Genomic DNA, 22,642 nt, shown 5'->3' with positions numbered 1-22,642 from the left:
TCACCGCCAGCACCTTCACTCAGCAAGACAAATGGCTGGCGACGCATCGGCACGGCTGGGGCTGCCCATGGGGTTCAATGCTAACAGGGCTCCGGAGCAGCCATAGCACAGGGCAGGGGAGGAATCACCCATCTGAGGCTGTATGGCTGTTTTCAGTTCCCTACTGGGAGAAGGGAAGAGCTGGTGACATCCTCAGGGAGGGAATACAGTAGAGATGTGGGGAGTGCTGTGGGTGTGGGACCAGGAGCATCCTCATCCCAAATGGTGCTCATAGGATTGAGTGAGCATTGTGGGGCTGACCCAGGGTGTGAGGGCCCAGCCCTATTGCAGACTGGAGACCTGTAGGGTGACACCACCCATCACCTGGATGTATGGGAAGTGGGAACAGTGTGGTGTCAGCACAGTAACAGCACCAGGTCCTTCTCCCCTCTCCCACTTGGCAAACACCATAGTGCCCTTAACCCCTATGCCTTCCCCCATTCTTGGGCACCTTTTGGGGCAGGAATGCCAGCTGCAGTGGCATAAAGGAGGGGAACAGAAGGGCTCTGTGACAGGGGCTCACAAAAGGCAGGAAGCAGCGCCTGGGCTGTGAAGTCCCGCACAATGCAGTCGGAAATGAGAACTTTGCTCTCGGGTTTCCGTGCACCCATCCTATAGATGAGGAAAAGAAAGGGTGCCCATCTCCGGCCAAGCTGCAGGAGACAGGGTGGCATTCTGCATTCAGGCTGGCAGGTTCAGAGGGAACAAAGCCCCCCACCCCCACTGATAATCTCCCCCCCCATGTTGGGGGTCATTTTTGGCATCGGAGCTTCCTCATGTCTCATCACTTTGTTGGGGTTATTCAGGCTTTTCCCAGGCTTTGCACATCCTTCTTCCTTTCTGCATCCTCAGCTCCTTCCAGCTGCCGTGGGGCTGAGTGGGACACGGGGTTGGGGGTTTGGGGGGCTGCAGGGTGCTAAGTGCAGCAGGGGTTTAGGGGTATGGGGAAGGTGTCCTTCATCCAGACGCCCCCAGAAACATGCATGGAGCCAGCCTGTCCCCACACACCAGTGGGGTGGAGAGGGCTGCAGGGAATCCATCCTGCGTGGTGACACCCCAAAACCCCCCCGGTGCCGGGGCAGGATGCGGGGACACGCTGCACCGGGGGGGGGGGGCGGCATGGAAAGAGACGCCCCCAGAGAAAACCCGCTCCGCTCCAACGCCGGGGTCTGCGGTGCCGGCGGCGGGGGGTGGCCCCGCTCTCAGGGGAGGGGGCGGCCCCGATTGCTGGGGGGGAACGGGGGGGGAAAGGGGGCGGCGACGCATGCGCGGCCGCCCCTCGCCCTGCACCGGGCAGCGCGGAGCGGGTTTGGGTTCCGCCGCTGCGGGCAGGTGCGGGCGGCACCGGCGGGGGGGCCGCGCCTGCCGCCAGCCGCGATTGGCCCGGCCCGGCCCGGCTCGGCCCCCTCCGGGGGACCCGGCCCCGCTGCCCCCCATCCGCTCCCCGCTTTTAAGCCCCCGGTGCCGGCGGGGCGCTCGGTGCGCGGCTCCACCGGCGGCGATGACCCTCTGCGTGCCGTGAGCACGGCCCCAGGTACGTGCGGTACCGGGGAACCGGTACCGGCTCCGCCCGCGCCGCGCCCCCGCTGCGGTGCCCGGTGCCGGCGGGGCCGGGGATGGGGGCGGTGGCACCGCTGTGACACGAGCGGGACGGATCGGGGATGGGAATAACGCGGTTGTCACGGAGGGGGGATGCGGGTACCGGGGCTGCGGAGGGAGGGATTGGGGTTGGGGGACATCGGGGTGTATTGGGGTGAGGGGGGCTGGGAAGAGGGCTGTGCTGTGACTGGGGGCTGGGGATACCGAGGGGGCTGTTGGGGCTGGGGAGCTCGAGATGGGGAGACTGGAAGAGACACAGGCTGAGGGGATCGGGAATGGGGCTTGGGTGACAATGGGGTGGAACCGTGGGGGCTGCAGGATGGAGGGTCGCTGGGGACAGCAGGACGGGGTCAGCGGTGCTCTCAGGCTGGGGACACCCGGGCTGTGGAATGCCAGCACTGTAGGACAAGAAGGGCTGGAGGATGGTGGCAGTGATGCAGTGTCAGGGAGAGGAGAGCAGGGACAATGGGAAGGGTGGCAGGTGTTGGCAAATGGGTGCCCCCCACTATGATGTACCGCGACCCCCTTCCTAAAATTCACAGCCCCCTCCCTGCACACGCTGCCTGCTCCGTGTTGGTGCCACCGATGTTCCCCCAGCAGAGAGGGAGCCAGAAAGTTTCACAGCCCAGACACGGTGCCCCCAGTGCCCCCCTCTCCCCCCCCAACCCAAGCTGATAGTTCTGCTCTCTGGGTCCCAGCAGGAGCTCAGCATCACGGGCAGGATGAGTCCCAGTTCCCCCAGCATGGGGACACGGCGTGGCTGCAGTGATGCAGGGAGAAGTGGGTGCAGGTTTGGGTACCACAAGGGGTTTGCGATGCTCGGGGTGTCCCCATGGACCCAGCACATCCCATGTGCTGTGGGCAGGGAGGTGCTGAGACCCGTCCCCTTGCCATCCCCGATGCACACACCCTGCACCCACCAACCTACTGCATTTGGGGTGGACACCGGAGCTGCTGATGGAGCAGGAGTGGGGTTTGCCGTGATGCTGTGTGGGGTTTGGGGCTCAGCCTCACAGGGAGAGCCCGAAAGAGGGGAGGAAAAGGAAAAAAAGCAAATAAAAATAAGAGCAAATTCTAAAATAAAGGCTGCAGACTGTCTGCCTAATAAAAATCGCACCCAGCAAAGGGCCCATATTGGACACGATCACAGTTTTCCGAGGTGCTAATTTATGCTCTCAGGATGGAAGGGGGGGGGAGCGGAGCGTCACGTTGCTGTGACGGCAGCGCGGAGTGCAGAATTCCTTTGTTGTGGGCAGAGAGGAGGGGACGAGGAGCCGCCGGGTCCTTCCACGCAGCGCAGCGGGGTCCGCGTGGGTTCCCCATCCCCGCCGATGGGATGTGGGGCGCTGTGGGGACACGGTGTGATGCCCCCGGTGGAGCTGGGGACCGGAGTGACCCGTAGGGACAACGGAGATCACGGTGTCAGCACCCGCCTAAGGGGGGGGGTGCGGGAATGGGGCACCCCTACCGCCGGGTCGAAGCCGAGGGTGGGGGCACCCCGTCCTCCTGCGGCCCCACGGGGGTGGCAGTGTCCCATTCCTTCCCTCTCATCCTCAGCCCGTGTCCCCCCCGCTGTCCCCAGTGTCCGCTCACCCCGCAGCCCTCCCCCCCCCCATTGCTCGGGGCTTTTAGGGCCCCAAAAGTCGCAGGGTCGTTCCGGCACCCAATGGCCAGGGAGGAATTGAGCTAGGTTTCAGCTGGAGCTAATCACCAACCCCTGCTTTGCATATTCATGAGTCTGATGAATTATTCACGAGGTGACAGCTAGTGACAGATGTGACAATGTTCGCCTGGGCCGGGGAGGAGGGCGGCGGGGGGGGGGGGGGTTGGGGGGCGGCTTTGCACCGTGCCACCAACCCGCGGCATCACCCACCCGCAGCTCTCGGGATGCGGTGGAACCTCCGGTACCGGCTCTGGGTGCCAATAAATGTGTGTTGCTGTCACCGCCGAGGACAACACGGTGACAACCCGGCTTAGCCCGCAGCGCCCGGGATGGGGTCACCAGGGCTGGGTTACGGGTGGTGGGTACAGGAGGTGGGAGGAGATTGCTCTGTAATTAGCGGGGCGCTGAGATGTGATAAGGAGAATCGGTGTGGGGAGGGTGGCTGTGCTGGGCTCTGCTTTGTCCCCAGTGGTCCCGATGGGGTGTGTGTGGTGGTGGCTGTGTGTTGTATCGGTGCTGGTAGGAATGGGGCTGCAGTGCCATTTCCCTGACCTTGGGATCAACTTTTGAGGTTGCCCTGTGCTCTGGGGATGTGGCAGGGTCCTCCTTTTGTCCTCCTGCTTGAAGCAGTCCCAGTGATGCCAGGGATGCAGTCCCCATGTGCTCAGATGCTGGTTGCAGCAGCAGGCTGGGAATGAGTGTGCCCTGTTCCCAAGCTGGGGGACACCAGGACCCCACCTGGTTCACAGCCTGAGGTCCCCAAGGAGGCAGCGGGCGCTGCTGTCCCCTCCCAGCACTGCACTGTCCCTGCTGTGAAAGCAAAACCTGCAGAAATGCTGATGTCAGGGATGGTGACGGTCACGCAGCCCCACGTCCTCTCCATGCACACGGTCCTGCTGCCAGCCTAGGGGTGGCCATGGCACCGTGGTCCATCTATCCATCCATCCATCCATCCATCCATCCATCCATCCATCCATCCATCCATCCATCCATCCGGCCATGGCAGGCAGTTGCACATCCAAAGAGCAACTTCCATGTTTAACATTTGAATAAAATATGGCATGTTTACCCAGCGGTTCGGGCCACATTTGCTCAGTGAGCGTCTGTCTGCAGAGCAGCAGCACTGGGTAAACAGTAGAGAGCTTAAGGAAGTGTTTATAGGTGGGCACGTGGATGAGGCTCCTCAGGGTCCCAATTGCCTTTGGGGCTGCCCCATTGCCTTCTGTGGGCTGGAAACTGCAGGGGATGGGTGCTGAGGGGTGTAGAAAGGGAAAACAAGGGCAAAAGACCCCCCCAAAAAGAAGGGACTGTGAGTGATCTGAAGGTTGTGTGTGACTGCAGCAGCACCCATCACTCCATCCCCACCTGGGGGTCCTGCAGCTTTCCCTTCCCAAACCCCTGGACCAAGGGTTTGTGCTGGGAGAGCTCGTGATGCCTTAGAAAAGCAACATCAGCATTTCAGGAGCTGGAACTCCAGCCTGGCCACGCCACACCATGCCAAGGCACTTGGTTATCTTTCTTTTCTGGAGCAGGAAAACAGGGAAAATTGGAGTGTTGATTTCCATCTGGGCATAAGGGGTGGGATCTCTGTCCCAGAGAGCAGAGCTCAGCAGCTCCTGGTTACCTTCAATTCAATCCCACCCCACAGCAGCTATTGTACCTGGCCAGGCTCTCGGGCACTCTGTGGGGCAGCTGTTCCTGGCTGCTCCCTTATTTATCCCATGGTGAGCTCAGGCTGGGGCTCAGCATGGAGCTGCACTGCAGGTCAGGTCACCCCTTTGCTTTTCTTAGCAGCAGCTTTTGGAAGCAGAAATCACCACGGAGCTGTGCAAAAGGGAAGGGGCAACCATAGGGTTGCAGATGGTTTCTTCTGTAGAAGAGATGAAATAAAACCCAGTTCTGTACCCACCAGAAGGGCCATTTTTCTAACACTGAACACGGGGAGGTCTCCTTTTCTTCTTATCATTTTGCTCTTTTTCTTTCTTTCTATTTTTGTCCTTAAAAGCAGAAGGGACAAGGTGAGAAATCAGGGGTTGGAAAATGGAGCATCAGGGTGCAGGGAGCTGAGGACTGAGCCAAAGCTGCTGCTTGGGAGGGTCGGGGGGTTCCATCCTGAAGCAGAAGCTCCCCATCCTGGGCAGGGGACAGGGCAGGGTCATTCCATTGCTCACTGATAGAGCTGGGGAGTGAACAACCCTCCTGGGCTGGAGAGCAGATGATTTAGAAAGCACTAATCGGTGCTGCGGTAAAACAGATGGATGGGAGCTTTGTGCTCCAGCCCGGCTCCAGCAGCCGAAGGCACCCGCTGCATGTTAATGCTGGAGGAGGGTGAGGGCTGCACCTGGTGCTTTGGGGGGTCGTGGGACCCCCGAGTGCATCCATTCCTCTATAGTGGAGTAGTGGGGATGTCACCGTGTGTGGCATCAGGAGCAAAACCAAACTCCCTGTGCTCGTGTGCTGCTGCTGAGCAGAGCCAACGCTGCTCCTGTGGCTTCTAAGGGGATGATGCTGCTGCAACCCCACAGTGATTTGTAGAGCACAGAGCCAAGAAGCAGCAAGCAGCTGACCCTGCTCTCCTTGCAGGTTAAGGATGGTCCATGTGATGGGGGATGCCGGCTGCTGGCTCCTGCTTGGGTTCACCCTGCTCCCCATCACTGTGCTGGGTAAGTGAGGTGGGTGGCATGTGGGGATGGGTGCTGTTTCCCCACCCCCCAGCTGTGGGGTGAGGAAGAGTAGGGCTGGGAGAGGAGTAGGGAGTCATCTCGAGTCCCCAGCACTCAGTGGCTGGGGGTGAGGAGCCCACAACAATTAGCAGCAGCAGGAGCAAGCAGGGAACCACCAGTGATAAGGAATACTTACAGGGAGAAGGAGCAGCTCAGTGGGGGTTGGGGCTGTACGGTGCCCATGCTGTGCCTCAGCCCCACAGTGGGATGAAGAAGGGTCGGCAGGGGATTAGTGAGGGAAAAGCCCCCCTGGGTGGCCATGCTCCCCCCTCACTGGGATCCCTTAAACCCTTAATCCCGTTGCTTGGCACCCCCCTCTGAGCCAACCCCCATGGCTTGCTTTATGCATCTCTGGGTCTTCTTTACATCCCACAACACCAGGCCACCCATATCCCCATCCCACACAGCAGGGACACAGCAGCATTCAGCTGCCATGGGGCTTTGTGACCCCCCCTTCACCCCCAAGGCAGGAATGGGCTTGGGGTGAAGCTTTGTGGGGTGGGAAGGCAATGGAGGGCAGCACTGGGATTAGTGACCATCCCCAACCAGCTCAGCATTGCATGACCCCAGGGCAGGCTGAGAGTGATGGGATTTATGGGAGCGTGGCCAGGCCGAGCAGGATTAGTGCAGGAGGAGGATGGACGTCTTTTCCAACCTCATTGATTCTATGAACCTAGGAATCGCTGCCGTGCTTTCTCCCAGCTTGGGGGTGGCTTCTCCTGGTGCCATTGAATGGCAGCACAGGGATGGAGCAGCCCCCCTCAATGCCCTGTTTTGCAGCCCACCCCCGCGGTACCCCACACCTCTCCCCACAGGCTCCCAGGACGATGGGAAGGTGATCCACATCAGCCGGGTGCAGCACCAGGCAGTACGAGTGGGGCTGGGGGAGCCCGTGGCACTGCCCTGCCTCTTCCTACTGCATCCCTCTGCCTCACTGGGCCCCAACGAGCCCCCGGACCCTCCCCGTGTCAAATGGAGCAAGGTGCGCTCGGCCAGCGGGCAGCGGGAGGACGTCCCCATCCTGGTGGCCAAGGACAACGTGGTGAAGGTGGTGAAAGCCTACGAGGGTCGTGTGTCCCTCCCTGGTTACGCCCGTGACCGCTACAACGGGACATTGCTGCTACGTGCCGCCCGCGCCAGCGATGCGGGGCTGTACCGCTGCGAGGTGGTGGCTGGCATCGATGATGAGCAGGACCTGCTGCCCCTCGAGGTGATGGGTGAGCTGGGGGGGCTGCAGGGCCTTGGGGGGGCTGTGTGAGTCCTATGTGAGCTGTGCAGTCCCTGTGAGCCATGAAGCCCGTGCAAGCAACGCACAGCATGCGTGGATTATGCATGGGATGCACGTGAACAGCACGTATCTGATGAGCTGTGTATCCTGTGTGAGCTGTAGGGCGCATCCTCTGTAAGCTGTGCATGCTGTGAGCCGTTCACCTCATGCAAGCCATGCACACCCTACAAGCTGTGCACCCTATGTGAGCAGTGCACTGTGTGTGTCCTCTGCAAGCTGTGCATGCTGTCAGCTCCCCCTGAGCTGTGCACACCCTACAAGCTGTGCATGGTTAGCTGTTGTACTGAGGGATATGGTTTAGTGGGGAAATATTGGTGGTGGGGCTGGATGATCTTGGAGGTCTTTACCAACCTTGGTGGTTCTGTGATGCTGTGCTACCTGTGAGCCGTGCACCCCATCTTGCATGTCAATCCTTCACCCCATGTACTCCAACATGTGTGCCCCATGTACCCAGCACGCTGTGTGTGAGCAGTGCTGCTCCCTTCTAGGTGTTGTCTTCCACTACCGCCCTGCTGGCTCTCGCTATGCTCTGACCTTCCCTGCTGCCCGACGTGCCTGCATGGACAACTCTGCCATCATCGCCTCTCCCCAGCACCTACAGGCTGCCTTTGAGGATGGCTATGATAACTGTGATGCAGGCTGGTTGGCTGACCAGAGTGTGCGGTAAGTGAGTGGCACCAGCACCCCTCAACCACTGCTGGCACAGAGCTGGGCACCCACCGCAGCCTGTCCTGCAGGTATCCCATCACACTGTCCCGACCCGGCTGCTATGGGGACCGCAACAGCCTCCCTGGGGTGCGCAGCTATGGCCAGAGGGAGCCCGATGAGCTGTATGATGTCTACTGCTATGCACAGGAGCTGCAAGGCAAGCAGAGCTGGGTGATGCATGGGACATCCCTTTGTGTGCTCAATGGGATGGGGTGGCCATGCAATGCGCCATCCTCTCTTGCAGGGAAGGTGTTCTATGCCACAGCCCCAGGGCGTTTCACCTTGGCGGGGGCACGGAGGCACTGCCAGAGCCGTGGGGCTGCGTTGGCCACCACGGGGCAGCTGTACCTGGCCTGGCGTGAGGGCCTGGACCAGTGTGACCCGGGCTGGTTGGCGGATGGCAGCGTGAGGTACCCCATCCTGACTCCACGCAGGAAGTGTGGTGGTGAAGCTCCGGGTGTCAGGACTCTCTACCGCTTCCCCAACCGTACCGGCTTCCCCCCACCCACCTCCAAGTTCGATGCATACTGCTATAAAGGTAACAAGGATGGGTCTTGGGGCCATTACTGTGTGCCAGGCAGCAGCTCACCCCTAATCCTTATCCCTGCAGGGGACACGGTGGGTGCTCCCGATTCCACCGCAGAGCAGAAGGAACCAGAACCGCTGGGCAGTGACAATGTGCTGGTGGAGCGTGAGGACATGGCCACCTCCGGGGACAGCCCCCGTGCCGGCGTCCTGCCACAGCTGGGGGCTGTGGGGCCGGGTGGTGCTGAGGATGAACAGTTGGCGAGCAGTGTGACGGCAGCGTGGCGTGGTGACATCCCCATGGGCAGCAGCACGACCTCTTCATCCTTCCCTTCCTCATCAGTGTGGCCACTCGAGGATGAAGCCCTCAATGCACTGGACCAGCAACAAGGATTCCCTGACTCACCTGAGCCCCTGTTCACCCTACATCCACAGACCCAAAGTCCAGCCCAGGAGGTCACCAGCTCACCACCAGCACCACCAGCTTTGGGGATGGTCCCCACTGTGGCAGCAGAAACCCCCAGCACCCCAAAGCAGAGCAGCTATGCTGGGCTGAATGGGCGCTACTTCCAGCTGCAGCAGCAGAGCCGGGACCCCTTGGTGGCCCAGGACCCCACAGTGGCCGATGACCACACAGTGGCTGGGGACCCGGTGGGGACAGTCACCCAGGCCCCCATCCTGGCCCTGGAAGTGAAGGGGGCTGCAGCCAACACAGTAGAAACGTGGAGCATCACCCGTCCCAGTGCTGAGAGCCCCCATAGAGGAGATCCCTACCCACTCTCCAATGAGGTGGAGGAGGAGATTGGCCACAGTAAGTGATGCCTGGGGTGGGAGGGTGGAATCGAGGTTCTGCCACCCCACCCAGGGGACCCCACAATGCTCTTATCTTCTGCAGAGCTGCTGGCACCATCCATCACCCCTGTGCCTCCCTCCCAGAGGGATTTACCGCAGTGGAGCCCCCCTTCAGCCCCACAAGGTCCCGGTGGCCCCACACAGTCGTCCCTGCCATCATCTCCACCCAGTCCCGTGGCTCCTGGTGACATTCCTCACCACCAGGATGTCAGCACTGGGGAGGCTCAGCCCCGTGGTGACTCCCCTCAGCCACCTGCAGATGTCACCGAGGACTTCTCCGGGGATGCTGCCCCCAAGGAAGAAGACAGCCCCATCCTGCCATGGCCCCCACTGCCCCCAGCTCCACTAGTGGCTGAGGGCCCTGGAACAGCCGCCCAGCCCAGCAGTGACAGCAATGGGGCACTGGGTGATGGCTCGCTGGAGAGGCAGAGGAAGGCAGTGGCCTTCGACCTCCCACCCATGGGGCTTCCTGGCAGCCCCAGCCCCACTGCAGTGTCTTCTCCCCATCCACAGAGCAGGTTGAGCCCCACAGATCCCCAAGGGGCTCTGGAAATGGGGGCTCAACCTGCCCATGAGCACCTGGATGTGGTGATGGGGCCACAGGATGAAGCAGCCATCACCCCAGTGGCTCCGGATGTCCCCTCGGCTCCCCCCACAGACAGTGAGGTGACCCCACAGTTGGGCTCCGAGTGGCCATTGGAGGGCAGTGGGCGGGTGGGAGATGGCCCTACAGCTGCCCCACAGCACCCAAACCCCTCTGCTCCAGTGCTGGAAGAAGAGGAGTATCCCCCACAACCCCCAGATCCCCAACAGTCCCCCAGCCCTGGCGAGGAGGACACCTCAGGGGAGGCAAAGAGCGAACCCCCTCCCAACATGGCCACCCATCCCTCAGCACCCCCTGACACCCACTGGCCATCACCCACTGCCCCTCACCCATGGGTGCCAGAGGGGCCTGAAGCCCCGAGTGCAGAACCACTCTTTGAGCCCACCACACCAGGAGGGGCAGGGGGGGCCCTACTGCTGGATGCTGACAGTGGGAGCGGCGAGGAGCCCGTGGTGGAGGAGCGGGAGCTGCTGGTGTGGGCAGACACCAGTAACAGCAGCCAGCATGGTGAGCACGGGGTGCTGGGGTTGGGTTTAAGGCAGAGGTTTCCTGCCGCATGGGGCTGGGGGCAATGGGGTGGGTTGGGTGAAGGGCCCCAATGTCACTGCTCCCACCCCACAGCTCCAGCTGACCCATGCCAGACCAACCCCTGTCTGCACGGTGGGACATGCCATGCCAATGGTTCCATCTCTGGCTGCAGCTGCGCCCCGGGCTTCACTGGGGAGAACTGTGAGATTGGTGAGCAGGCGGCCGTGTTGGGATGGATGCTGGTGGTGGGGAAGGGGAGGGCAGGGGGTGCTGGGGGTCTCAGTGTGCCTGCAGCCCCTCATCATCCCTACAGACATTGATGACTGCCTGTCAAGCCCCTGCCAGAACGGTGGCACCTGCATAGATGAGGTCAACGCCTTCGTCTGCCTCTGTCTGCCCAGCTATGGCGGCAGCCGCTGCGAGAAAGGTGGGGAGGGTGGCATGGGGCAGGGCAGCCCTCGGACCCCCCAGCCCTGCCCTATAGGGGGTGGGGAGCTGAACCCTGGAGTCCCCATACACCCCGGGGGGTGCCCATCCCTCTCCCCACCCTTGGTGTCCCCACATCCCTGCAGACACGGAGGGCTGTGACCACAACTGGCACAAGTTCCAGGGCCATTGCTACCGCTACTTCTCTCGGCGGCGCTCCTGGGAGGACGCAGAGCGCGACTGCCGACGGCGTTCAGGGCATCTCACCAGCATCCACTCACAGGAGGAGCACAGCTTCATTAACAGTATGGGCACATTGGGGACGGGGGCGGGGGGGGGGGGTTTGGGGAAAGGAGCAGCATCCCCAGCCCCATGGATACCAGTGCTTGGGGCCACCTCTGATGCCTTTCTCACCAGGCTTTGGACATGAGAACACCTGGATCGGGCTCAATGACAGGATTGTGGAGCAGGACTTCCAATGGACAGACAACACTGGCCTGGTGAGACCTGTGGGGCTGCTCCTCCTGGGGTGGGGGATGTGGGATGTGGGTGCTCTCAGCCTCCTCTGTTTCCCACCAGCAATATGAGAACTGGAGGGAGAACCAACCCGACAACTTCTTTGCGGGCGGTGAGGACTGTGTGGTGTTGGTGTCCCATGAGATTGGCAAGTGGAACGACGTGCCCTGCAACTACAACCTGCCCTACATCTGCAAGAAAGGCACAGGTATTGCTCGTCTGCCAACCCCATCCTGCAGCCACCAGCATCCCCATCCCACAACCCCCAGCATCCTCGTCTCACACCCTTCAGCAGCCCCATCCTTCATCCTGCAGCATCCCCATCCCAAGGCCCCTTCCTCACATCCCAGCACCTTCATCCCACAGCATCCCCATCCCATGCCCCCTCCTCCTCATCCCAACATCCCCACCCTGCAGCATCCCCATCCCAAGGCCCCCTCCTCCCATCCCAGCACCCCCATCCCACAGCATCCCCATCCCATGGCCCCCTTCTCCCCATCCCAACACCCCTATATCACAGCACCTCCATCCCACAGCATCCCCATCCCACAGCATCCTCATCCCATGGCCCTTTCCTCCCCATCCCAGCACCTCCATCCCACAGCATCCCCATCCCATGGCCCCCTCCTCCCCATCCCAGCATCCCCATCCCACAGCATCCCCATCCCACAGCATCCCCATCCCATGGCCCCTTCCTCCCCATCCCAACACCCCCATCCCACACCATCCCCATCCCAAGGCCCCAGCCTCCCCATTGCATCCTCCCTATCCCACGTCCCCATCCTGCAGCCTCCTGGCACCTCCTCATCCTCAGGAAACCTCTCCCAAAGAAAACTCGAGCAGCTCCCCTTAATCTCCATTATTTTTCCTTCCTCTGTAGTTAATTCTTCCCTCTCCACTTTAATTTGCTTAATTTGCCACCATTAAAACTATTAAGCTCTCATTCCTTATCTTGAAAGTTATATTAACCTCCAGCTGTTCACTGGGAGCTCTCCTCCCGCTCCCGCGGCCGCGCGGAACGATGCGCTCTCCCCAATAGGGCCATTAATTACCTCCGTAAATCCTTGGGAACACCTCACTGCAGCACCGATGGGATGGGGTGGGGTTTATCCTAAGGCCATGATGGGTGTGGGGTGTTCCCTATGTCCCCGTGTCCCCTTGTCCCCGTGTCCCCTTGTTCCCGTGTCCCCTTGTCCCCATGTCCCCTTGTCTCCATGTCCCCTGCTGGTACCAGGGGTCTGGATGGGGACCGATGGGTCTCTGTTCCCCCCCCAAGTGCTGTGTGGGCCCCCCCCGGAGGTGGAGAACGCGTTCCTTGTGGGGAAGAAGAAAGAGAAGTACAGCATCCACTCAACTGTGCGCTATCAGTGCGAGGAGGGCTTCACCCAACGCCACATCCCCACCATCAGGTGCCACAGCAACGGCAAATGGGACCGGCCCAAACTGCTCTGCACAAAACGTTAGTGGGGTTTGGGGGGGGAGAGGGGGTGGGCTGTAGGGATGGGGTCTCCCTGACCCCCTCATGTCGCTGTTCTTTGTCCCCCGTTAGCCAGGAGGTCGCACCGGGCACGGCGGCACCACCGACACCGCCACAGCCACCCTCACCACCAGCATCACCATCACAAACCCCGCAAGGAGCGGAGAAAACACCACAAGCACCTCCGGCTGGACTGGATGGAGGAGGGTCACTACTTCTAGGGCCGGGGGGTTGCAGCCCAGGAACAGCCGTCCGTGGGACGGGACGTGGTGACGTCCCCTGACCCCCTCCATCCCCCACCTCCTCTTTTATAACCCCCTTTGCTTTAGCTCCTAGGATGCCCGGCCCTGTAGGGAATAGGACCCAGTGGGGGCGGCTGCGTGTGTGTCCCCAGCCCTCCCCCTGCATGCCCCAACCCGGGGTCGAGCCCCTGACCCCACATGGGGACCCCGAAATCCCCGCTGGGTCCTAAAGGGGGGCTGCCCCATGGCGGCCGATGGCCTCCCGGGCTCTGCTCCCCTCCAGGCTGTGGGGGGACACGCAGCAGCCCCCACCCATCACCCAATGCCCTGTGGGGGGCTCCGTTTTTTTAACAGCCCCCCCTCGCCCCGCCCCAGTCTTTCTGCCCCACCGATGTCCCCACATCCAGCACGGGGTCCCTGTCCTGCTTTGTGGGACCCTTTGGGCTGGATTTTGGGGTTGGATTTTCCCTTTTTCCATTCATTGTCGGTTCCCCGTTGGAGTTGGCGTGTGTGTGTATGGCGCTTTCTGATCTCAGCTGTTTGCGATGTGACTGCAATGTCCCGTATCCCCTTTCCCTTCCTCCGTGGCATTTCTGACTCTGCGTTTCTGTACTGCTGGACATTTTAATAAATTTTTTTAACAGTTGAGCAGCCCCAGAGCCTTTGTTTTAATGGGGACCTTGAGGAGGTGGGATGCACTCACTGTCACCATGGTGCTCTCCATCCGCATCCTTTCATTGCTAAATTGGTGTTATCCAACCACGACCCTCCTCACATCAGGGCTGTATCACCTCCCCACTGCCATTCATCACTGTGTGACAGCATCACCTGGGGCTCTGGTGGCCCCCCCAGTCCCCTCCCTATGTTCTTAGTGGCCACACGTGTCACCTCCTGGCAGCTATTTATTGTCACCAGCACTAGAAGGGCCGTGAAGGTGATGGATGCACCGTGCTCAGCTGTGCCCAGCTCAGAAGCAGCTGCTGTGCCCCCCCATGTGGGGGACATGGGGTCCCCAGCCCATTCCCCACTGTCCCCATGGTGGCTCAGGGGTCACTGCTGACACTGTGCTGCTCCCCACACTTGGGGCTGGTCTTGATCTGTCAGTGGGGATGGGATGCAGTAGGGTTGTAGTAGGGATGCTGTAGGGATGCTGCTGGAGAAGACCTGAAACATACCCAGCTTTGCTGGACCAGAACTTTGGATAGAGAGAAACCATGTTCAGTTGGGTGGGAGGTGAAGTGAGTGCTGTCCCATGGCTCTGTGCACCCCAGGGTCCCTTTTGCTGCCCTCTCCAGCACAAGGAGACACGTGAGCCCAGCTCAGCTCTCCAAAGCAGCTGAAGCTTTTATTTCACCTAAGTCCAGCTCACAGCACTGGGGCTACATGACACCCAGAGCTGCCCCCAGCCGGGGGTAGCAGCTCGGGGCAGCTTCTGCACTAAGCCAAGCGCGAGGGCGAAAGGCTGCTGCCTCGAATGGGCACCACCTGCATTGGTGCCAGATATTGGGGCCGTGCCCCCTCTGCTGTGTGTTACCTGCAGCACCCCGAGGTGGGGTTGATCCCAGAGCAGAGCTGGAGAGCACAAGGATACAGGAGTTCAGTCCTGCGTTGCTCCGGCCGGGCTTTTAGCACATGCAATGCGCTGATTTCTAAAGCAATGATTTCAGATGGGCTCTGCCAGGTTGGTGCTGGATCCTCCTGCCCAGGCAGCTCAGTGCTTTCACCTCCTGGTGCCTCAATTCCCCCCAGGCATCACCGGGCCCGAGCACAGCACAGCACCCGCTGGCATCACCTGAGCTCTTCCAGTTCCACGTGTGCAGCCCCAACCCCAGGGGCTCCCAGCGGAGTCCAAGGATGCTCCATAGCCATGCAAGGCTGGGGGAGCCTCATAGGGAACCCCAACGCCGCATCACACGCGGTTGGGATGCCCCTTACCTTGCTTCTTCTCAGGAGGAGCATCACCAGCCTTTTTAAAGCAGTACACCCCAAAAAGCTTGTACTTTTTATCTGGGAAGCCCAGGTTACGTACACCAGGCTCCCGGCCACCGCAGCGTGCCCTTGGGTTGACGATGGGATAACGGATGCTGCCATCCTCCAGCCAACCCGCCTCGCAGCGGTCCAGCAGTTGGATCTTCCATGCAGCATAAAGCTGCCCCACTTTGGCCACGGCTGCCCCGTTGTTCTTGCAGGCCTGCACTGCTTCGGTGTAGCTCAGCTTGCGGAATGTCTTCAGGAAATAGACTTTGCCTAGGGAGGAGGGGGGGTGCAGGAAATAAAGGGGTTTGTGGATGGGGTGCAGCACCAGCGGGTGGAGCATTGGGTGGGGATGGGGCTGGGCGGTGCTGCTGGGAGGTGTGAGCCCCACATCCATCCCTGTGGGGGATCTGGGCTTCCCCACCTCAATCCTCATTGGAAGGGATGGAGGAGGTGAACAGCTGGCAGCGAGGACCCCCCCCTCAGCATGGGCAGATTTACGGGGCTGCTCAGTGCTGGCGGTGCTGCCCGCTATTTATCCTGCCTGCCACCATTAAACAAACATCCGCAAAGCCCCCCCCTGCACTGCTCTGCCAGCCAGGAGGAATTTACACAGCTCCAGAGCCCTCGTGGCTCCAATCTGTCTTGTGTGGCCCGGGCCTCATCCATCACCTGGGCCACTCACAGCTGCAATTACCTCCATCCCCTATTCCTGCCCAGGGAACACAGAGATGAGTTGAGAGTGAGTGCCCCCGAGCTGTGGGTGATGGGGGCACACAGATGGATCCCAGTCCTGGATGGGGGTCCCCACTTCTGAGCCCCTCATGATGGGACATAGGGATGTGCAACCACCTCCTGGGACCGGGAACCCACATCAGCATCCAGCAGCACAAAGAGAATACAGGGAATGGCCCCTTCTCTCTTTGTTGGAAGTCTCCCCTAATAGCAGAGTGGTGCCTCAGTTTCCCCACTCACCGTTGAGGTTGGAGGTGAAGCAGAAGGCGTCGTAGTGCTCGCTCTCTTTGTGCCTGTAGCCATAGTTGCGCACACCCACCGGCGTGTCCTTACGGCCGCATTCCTCCCGTGGGTGTGAGATGGGGTATTGCACGGAGCCGTCCTGCAGCCAGCCTGCATTGCACCAATCCATGCCCTCCAGCCAGGCCTGGTGCAGCTGGTCATGCGAGGCCAGGATGCCGTCCTGCTGTAGGCACGCCTGCTGAGCCTCGTGGAAGTTCAGGGTGTAGCGACCCAGGCGGGGGTGGTAGGGGAAAATGACGCCTGTGGGGTGTGAGTGGGGCTGGGATGTGTGGGTGTCACCCACCCTTCACCCCATAGCAAAGTGGGGGTCATGTTGACGCGATGCCATACAGAGCATCCAGGCGTGGGGCTGAGCCCCTGCAGCAGCAGGCGTGCACTGACCACGCAGCACAGCTGTGAGCTGACACAGCTTTTCCCCTTGGCTCAGCATCCCCAGCTGTTCCAGCCCGTGCCACAGCTCAGCTCCCAGCCACGTGCGGCACCGATGCTGCCACGCGCCCCGGTCCCCCCTGGTGCTTTACGAGGCCGTGCTGCTATCTATCTCCGGCCTTTACGAGCTGCCAGAGCGTAAACCTGGAGCAACAATAAAAGCCAATAACAGATGCAATAAAACACAGCACATGCCGGGACAAACAAGAAGCCGTAAAGCTGAGCCCGAGGATGCGGCACCGGGACCGATGTCACCCCATGCAGCACACAATGATCCCCACATGTCCCCATCCCCATCAGATCCAGCACCGTGCTGTTACCTTCGAGATCCAGCTTGACCATGCCGGTGTCATCCTCCAGCTCGTTGGTGACCTCGCACTCATAGCGCCCATAGTCCTGCAGGGTGACGTTGCGGATGATGAGCGAGGCGTCCCCAAAGCCGTCCTCCTGCAGCGCCGTGCGCCCTCGGTAGCTGCCAAACGCCCTCCGTGCCTTCCCCAGGGCCACAAAGACATCCACAAAGTCCATCGGCTCCGTCACTTTGGTCCATTTGAGGCGGATCTCGTCGGGGTCGTGGGCCGAGACGTCGTAGTGGTAGCGGCAGGGCAGGATGATGGTGCCGCCCCGGTGTGTCACCACCTTCCCCGGGGCTGTCTGCACCACCACGGCCCCGCTGTCCCCCTCTGTAAGGGACACTGAGCTCAGTGGGGTCCTCGTCCCCAAAGCTGCCCCATGGCAGAGTCAGATGGGACGGGGATGTGGTGGGGCAGAGCACTCGCTCGGCTCAGGGATGGGCAGGAGCAGCTTTTGGGGAGGATTCCTCATTTTGGGGAGCTTTGCAAACCACGGGACAGCTCCATTGTGCTTCAATGAATGTTAAACCCCACTCTTTAAAGGCTACAGAGGGGCACCTGGTCCCCCACCATGGGCCCCCCAGCACTCACCCATGACATGGACAATCTTCTTCCTTCCCCTGGCGCTGGGTGGTGGGTCAGAGGAGAGGACCCCCACCACCAGCAGCAGCGCAGCCCAGAGCCCCTGGGGACACATCTGGGGGGAGAGCAGAACCATCAGCGCCCACCAACACCGCAGCACTGGGAAAGCATCACATCCGACCCCCCATCCCTACAAAGGCCGGGCCCCACCTGCAAGACCCCCACATCCCCCCCCCCAACCTCCATTCACTGTGTGCCCATCTCCTGTTGTGGCAGCGCTGTGGGGTGAGGGCTCAGTGCCCCGCAGGGACCCCCGGGCTGTGAGCAGTGCTGAACTCAGCTTCACCCGCTCAGTTACAGCCAGGATGAATATTTCATGGCACACGCTGCGGGACGGATCTCGTGAGTTATTTATGGCACATCTGGAAACTGAACTGATGGAGCCAGAGTGGGCTGCAACGCGACCCCCCCCAACTGACCCGCATCCCTTTCCCTGGCCACAACCCCGCACTGCGTCCCCGTCCCCCCCCACCCCCCCGAGGGCTACAATCCCCCCGTGCCCCATATCCCCGCTGTGGGGCCGAACCCCCCCGGCCCGGTGCGCAGAGTTCGGGGTCGTTTCGTGGCTGAGGGTCTTGGGCAGACCCCAGTGAGGTGCAGCCCTTCCCCCCCCACCCCCGTGGAGGTCCCGGTGCGGTGCAGTGTTGCAGTGCGGGGCACTGCGGCGGGAGCTCCGGGGCTGCGGGATGCGGGGAGCAGCGCAGCACAGCGGGGAAACGGCCCGAACCCCTCCAGCTCCGGCCCCACCGAACCGCCCCGCACGCGGTGCCGGTACCGGGACGTCCCGAACTTACCGTGGCTCCGCGCACCCTTGAGCTGCCGGCACGAAGCGGGGAGGGGGTGGGGGGTGACCGCAGGAGAGCTCCGGTACCGCCGGTTCTGTCGGTGCGGCTCCGCACAGGGGGCGGCACCGGGAGCTCGGCCCGGCCCTGCCCGGTTCCGGGAGCTGCGCAGGGCCGCCAGCTGCCAAGGTCACCGGTACCGGCACCGGCACCCCCGGTACCGCCAGGCGGGCGGGGAAACGGCGGGGCGGCCCCTGGTGGTGGTGTGTGTGTGTGTGTGTGTGTGTGTGTGTGTGTGTGTGTGTGTGAAGATCGACAGGGCGAACCCCCCCTCCCCGGTCTGTCCCCCAAGAGCAGCACCTGGAGGGGGGGGAGGCACCGATGGGGACCCTCGGATCGGCCGGGATGTGAATGGGGCACCCGCGGGGTATCGTTACACTTGTGCACAGCTCTACACACTGTGCACAGCCCCGCACACACTGATACACACCTCTCACCCCCCCGCCTGTATCCCCGCTCCATGCTGAGCCCCCCCTTCCCCACCGCATCCCCAGCACCAAGGGCAAGGCAAGGGCAGAAAGGGCTGTGGAGAGGGGGGGGAGGATGACATGGATGGGGACAGGGATAGATGCCGTGAGGACACTGCACACACACCCGTGTTACAAAGCCGGACCCGAACTCCTTTATTTTGTAAACAGTTTTTGTTTGTGGCATGCTCCATGCTGCTGTATCCCAACAGCCAGCACATGGGTGGGATGGGGGGGGGGGAGGGCCCAGTGAGACCCCCCCCCCAGGCCATCCAGCCACACACAGAACCCACCAGGTCCCCCCAGTGCACCCAGGACCATAGGGGGGCACCAGAGGGACCGGAGCATTGCAAGGGAATGGAAGCCCCCTCCCCAGCAGCATCCCATTGGATTGGGTTGGGGGGAGGTGCTGGCAGCTCACTGGTGCTTCTTGCCCCCCTGCAGGCTGCTGGAGGAGGTGGGCAGGAAGAACGTGGGGCTGTGCAGGCAGCGGAGGGCGAGGAGCTGCGGCCCCAGAGCATAAAGGACGTTGGTGATGAGGAAACTCCACCAGACATCTTCGGGGGTCTGATATGGGAACGGCGTGCGGGTGTGAAGTGAGGAGCCCAGGTGGGAGAACTGAGCCTGGGGACAGAGGAAGGGATGGCACCGAGGGGTGCTGCTGTGCCCCACGTCCTATTATAGACCCACAGGTTCACTCCAGCCTATTTCTGGCAAAACTCATCCCTGGCTCCATTAAGATCCGCCGAGGAATAATTAATTATCAGGCTGTGGAGGCAGCTCTGGGAGCTGCTCCAGATGCGGGGTGGGTGCCCACCTGCAACCCCCCCCCCCCAAACTCCAGTTCCTTGCCTTTACCTGTGCAATGGCCCCAGCAAACACCAGGCTCCAGTCAAGCAGCCAGGAGCAGCCCGGGCGCAGCAGAGCGTAGATGCAGAGGCAGAGGAAGGGGAGGACGTAGAACAGGTAGATGAGCATCTGTGAGCAAAGGGACAGAGCAGTTGTCATGTCCTGGGTTGGCACAGGGTCCCCACTGCTTTATGTGCTGGCTGTTGGGATGCAGTGCCTGCACTCACCTGCACTTTGGGGTAGGCAACGGGGTCACGCAGGTAGGGCTCGTGCTGGTAGATGTACTCAAAGCAGGAGTCAGCAGGGCAGTCCAACACCACCTGCATGGATCCATGGGTGGCAAGGAGCCCATCCCAGTGCATGGTCTGCACCCCTTCCCCCTGCCCTGGCCCCCAGCACTCACCATCCCCCTGAAGAAGGTGAAGGAAGCCATCAGAAGCAGAACCAGCACCAGCACCAGGTCGTGGGGCCGTTGGTGCAGCCACCTGCGCTGCTCCTGTTCAATCTGGGGGGAGATTAGGGTTGTTGATGCCCCATGGTGCTGGGTTGTGCCCCATGGCGATGCCATATGGTTGATGCCGCCCAGCCCCTGCCCCATTGGTGCCCACCTGCTCTGCTGTGAGGCACGGCACAGTCCTGGGCTGCTGGAAGAGCCTCGTGCCCACCCAGATGGGGATGAGGATGTAGGGCAGGTTGAGGAGGAAGGAGGTGCTGATATCAGAGCTGTATTTGCCTGAGGAGGAGAATGTGGGATGGGGACTGAGCTCATCCCTGGGGCAACACCATGGGGAGCAGTGGGTGTCAATATCCCCCCACAGCCCCGTACCTATCAAGTTCCCAAGCAGGAAGACGAGGATGCTCATCACCAGAGAGCCCAGCCAGAAGAGACCCAGGCTCCTATAGCTCTTCCTGCAGAGGCAATGAGGTCAGAGCCCAGCACACACCCCCCCCTTCCCCTACTCTCAGCCCCCCGGCCCCGCTCACCTCTGGCTCATGGCTTTGATCATGGCGAGGTACAGCCCGTAGTGCACGATGCCATCCCAGTAACAGATCATGATGCCGTGTGCTGTGCGCAGGTATGGCTCACCCTGTGTGGATGGGGAGCATCACAGGGTGGGGGTGAACACCTTCCCCCCCCCCCCCCCCCATCTCCCCTTAGTGTTCCTGGTGGGTTGGGTGATGCTTGTGGCCACTCCAATGGCTGTGATGGGGTGGTACCTCTCTCACGTAGACCTCTGCAAAGCCTGAAATGAATCCATCCTCCTCCAGTGAGATGATCAGATCAACGGCAGAGACAAAGGAGAGCACCACAAACACTGCAGGAAGCAGCAGGGATGGGCTCAGTGTGTGACCCCAATGCCCAATGGAGAGAATAGGGGTGCTGGGAGCCCCAGCACTCACCGCAGAACAGGGGGTCCTGGAAGTAGCTCCCAGCACTGGCAAAGTAGATGAAGGCGAGCAGCACAGCAAGGAGCAGCACAGCTGCCAGCAGCAATGGGTTACTATGGGACAGGAGGGGGTGGTCAGGCAGGGGGGGACCCTTGTTCCCCATATGCCTTATTTCCCCCATCCATTTTGCTGGTTATAAAATGAACAGGCAATGAGGAGACAACCTCCCCCCCCCTCCCCCTCCAGCATCCAAAACCAACAGGTATTCATTAAAAACAATTAAATCAACACCAAAACAATCAGATGATTTCGCTGTCAGCGCAGAAGTGCATTATTAGTAGTGTATCATTAATTACTACATGACTAATTACTCCCGTGGAACGATTAATTCGGAATTCAAATACAAGAGTGGTGATGGAGCAGCGCGAGGGGGGGGCTCCTGCGGTCACTATGGGGTGTGATGGGGTGGGGGGGGATAAGGGGCTGCATCCCCACGGGGCAGCATCTTCGGGTCCGCTGCCGGGTAGGAGAGGCAAAAGGGGTGAGGATGGGGCCGCTGTGGGGCGGAGGCAACGACCCTTCAGGGATGACCCTGGGAGGGGGATTCGGGAGGTTCAATGCCGGAGGGGGGGATACGGGGCTGAGATAGAGGGGATGGGAGTTACGAGGGGGAAGCACTGAGCGCCCCGACCCCAGCTGGGTGACCCCAACTCTGCGTTGTGCCACGAGCCGCCCCACTTTTGGGGTGAGAACCCATGGGGACGTTCTACATCCCATACCCGAACCGCAGCCCTTCCCTCGGCCCGGGCAGCACCGAACCCCCCGCGGCATCGACCCGGAGCCCAACACCGCCCCACACCCGCAGCGTTGTCCCAACCCCGACGTAGCCCCGGACCGAACTCACTCCTCCAACGCCGCAGCGCCGCTCAGGCCGAGAGCAACGGGGAGAGCGAGCAGAGCGGGGGCGAGAGCGCCCGGTCCGGAGCGGAGCTGCATCCCGGAGCACCGGCCGCAACCCCGACGGACTTCGGCCCCGGGCCGGGCCCGGACAGCGCCCTTAAAGCGGCAGCGAGGAGCACGGAATAGAGGGTGGGGGGGTGCAGCAAGGAGGGGGCTCAGAGCCCCCCGGTATGGGGCTGGGATGTGGGAGCTGCAGTGTATGTATGGGGGAACCCGGGGGCTTTGAGAATTGGGGGTGGTTTTGTGTTTATTGGGGTTTGTTGTTGTTGTTTTCCCTCTGTATTCTGGAAGCTGGCATTGGTTTGTGTTATAGATATGTGTGTGTTTTAGCCAACTCATTCTGGAGCTCTTAAGCACTTAACGGAGCCAGGAGGGCACGGCTCTTCACAGCACATAGGGGGGAGTGAAGAGCGTGAAAACCAACGTGGGTCTGCAATGAATGGGGCTAAGAACACCCTGCTGGGAGCCAGGCACCACTATGACCTCCCCATCTCAGCCCTCCTTTAGCA

At 61.3% G+C, this 22,642-nt stretch overlaps 3 protein-coding genes across 3 annotated transcripts; 1 reads left to right on the top strand and 2 right to left on the bottom strand.

Annotated features, from left to right (window-relative positions):
• The first annotated feature begins 1,261 nt into the window (after positions 1-1,261).
• On the top strand, positions 1,262-13,836 carry NCAN (neurocan). Its single transcript, XM_015886766.3, has 15 exons — positions 1,262-1,573; positions 5,885-5,964; positions 6,840-7,241; positions 7,801-7,975; positions 8,050-8,177; positions 8,265-8,558; positions 8,631-9,356; positions 9,441-10,508; positions 10,623-10,739; positions 10,843-10,956; positions 11,102-11,260; positions 11,373-11,455; positions 11,535-11,679; positions 12,748-12,930; positions 13,021-13,836. The coding sequence occupies exons 2-15, from the start codon at positions 5,892-5,894 to the stop codon at positions 13,167-13,169; spliced, it is 3,816 nt and encodes a 1,271-aa protein (XP_015742252.1). The 5' UTR covers positions 1,262-1,573; positions 5,885-5,891; the 3' UTR covers positions 13,170-13,836.
• A 673-nt stretch (positions 13,837-14,509) lies between these two features.
• On the bottom strand, positions 14,510-18,735 carry HAPLN4 (hyaluronan and proteoglycan link protein 4). The gene is made up of 5 exons (XM_015886767.3): positions 18,421-18,735; positions 17,576-17,681; positions 16,952-17,314; positions 16,140-16,442; positions 14,510-15,437 (listed from the first exon to the last, which is right to left on the bottom strand). The coding sequence occupies exons 2-5, from the start codon at positions 17,679-17,681 to the stop codon at positions 15,100-15,102; spliced, it is 1,110 nt and encodes a 369-aa protein (XP_015742253.1). The 5' UTR covers positions 18,421-18,735; the 3' UTR covers positions 14,510-15,099.
• A 332-nt stretch (positions 18,736-19,067) lies between these two features.
• Positions 19,068-22,230, bottom strand: TM6SF2 (transmembrane 6 superfamily member 2). The gene is made up of 10 exons (XM_015886804.3): positions 22,078-22,230; positions 21,186-21,286; positions 21,003-21,100; positions 20,769-20,872; positions 20,611-20,693; positions 20,393-20,517; positions 20,188-20,289; positions 20,012-20,104; positions 19,794-19,913; positions 19,068-19,559 (listed from the first exon to the last, which is right to left on the bottom strand). Exons 1-10 carry the CDS (start codon positions 22,167-22,169, stop codon positions 19,353-19,355), a joined length of 1,125 nt encoding a protein of 374 aa, XP_015742290.3. The 5' UTR covers positions 22,170-22,230; the 3' UTR covers positions 19,068-19,352.
• Positions 22,231-22,642: the final 412 nt, after the last annotated feature.

This window comes from Coturnix japonica, chromosome 16 (assembly GCF_054131305.1).
Source record: "Coturnix japonica strain WE chromosome 16, WE-NBRP24, whole genome shotgun sequence".
Taxonomy (NCBI): domain Eukaryota; kingdom Metazoa; phylum Chordata; class Aves; order Galliformes; family Phasianidae; genus Coturnix; species Coturnix japonica.
Note: the sequence above shows the minus strand (reverse complement) of the source record. Positions and strands in the feature narration are given on the sequence as shown.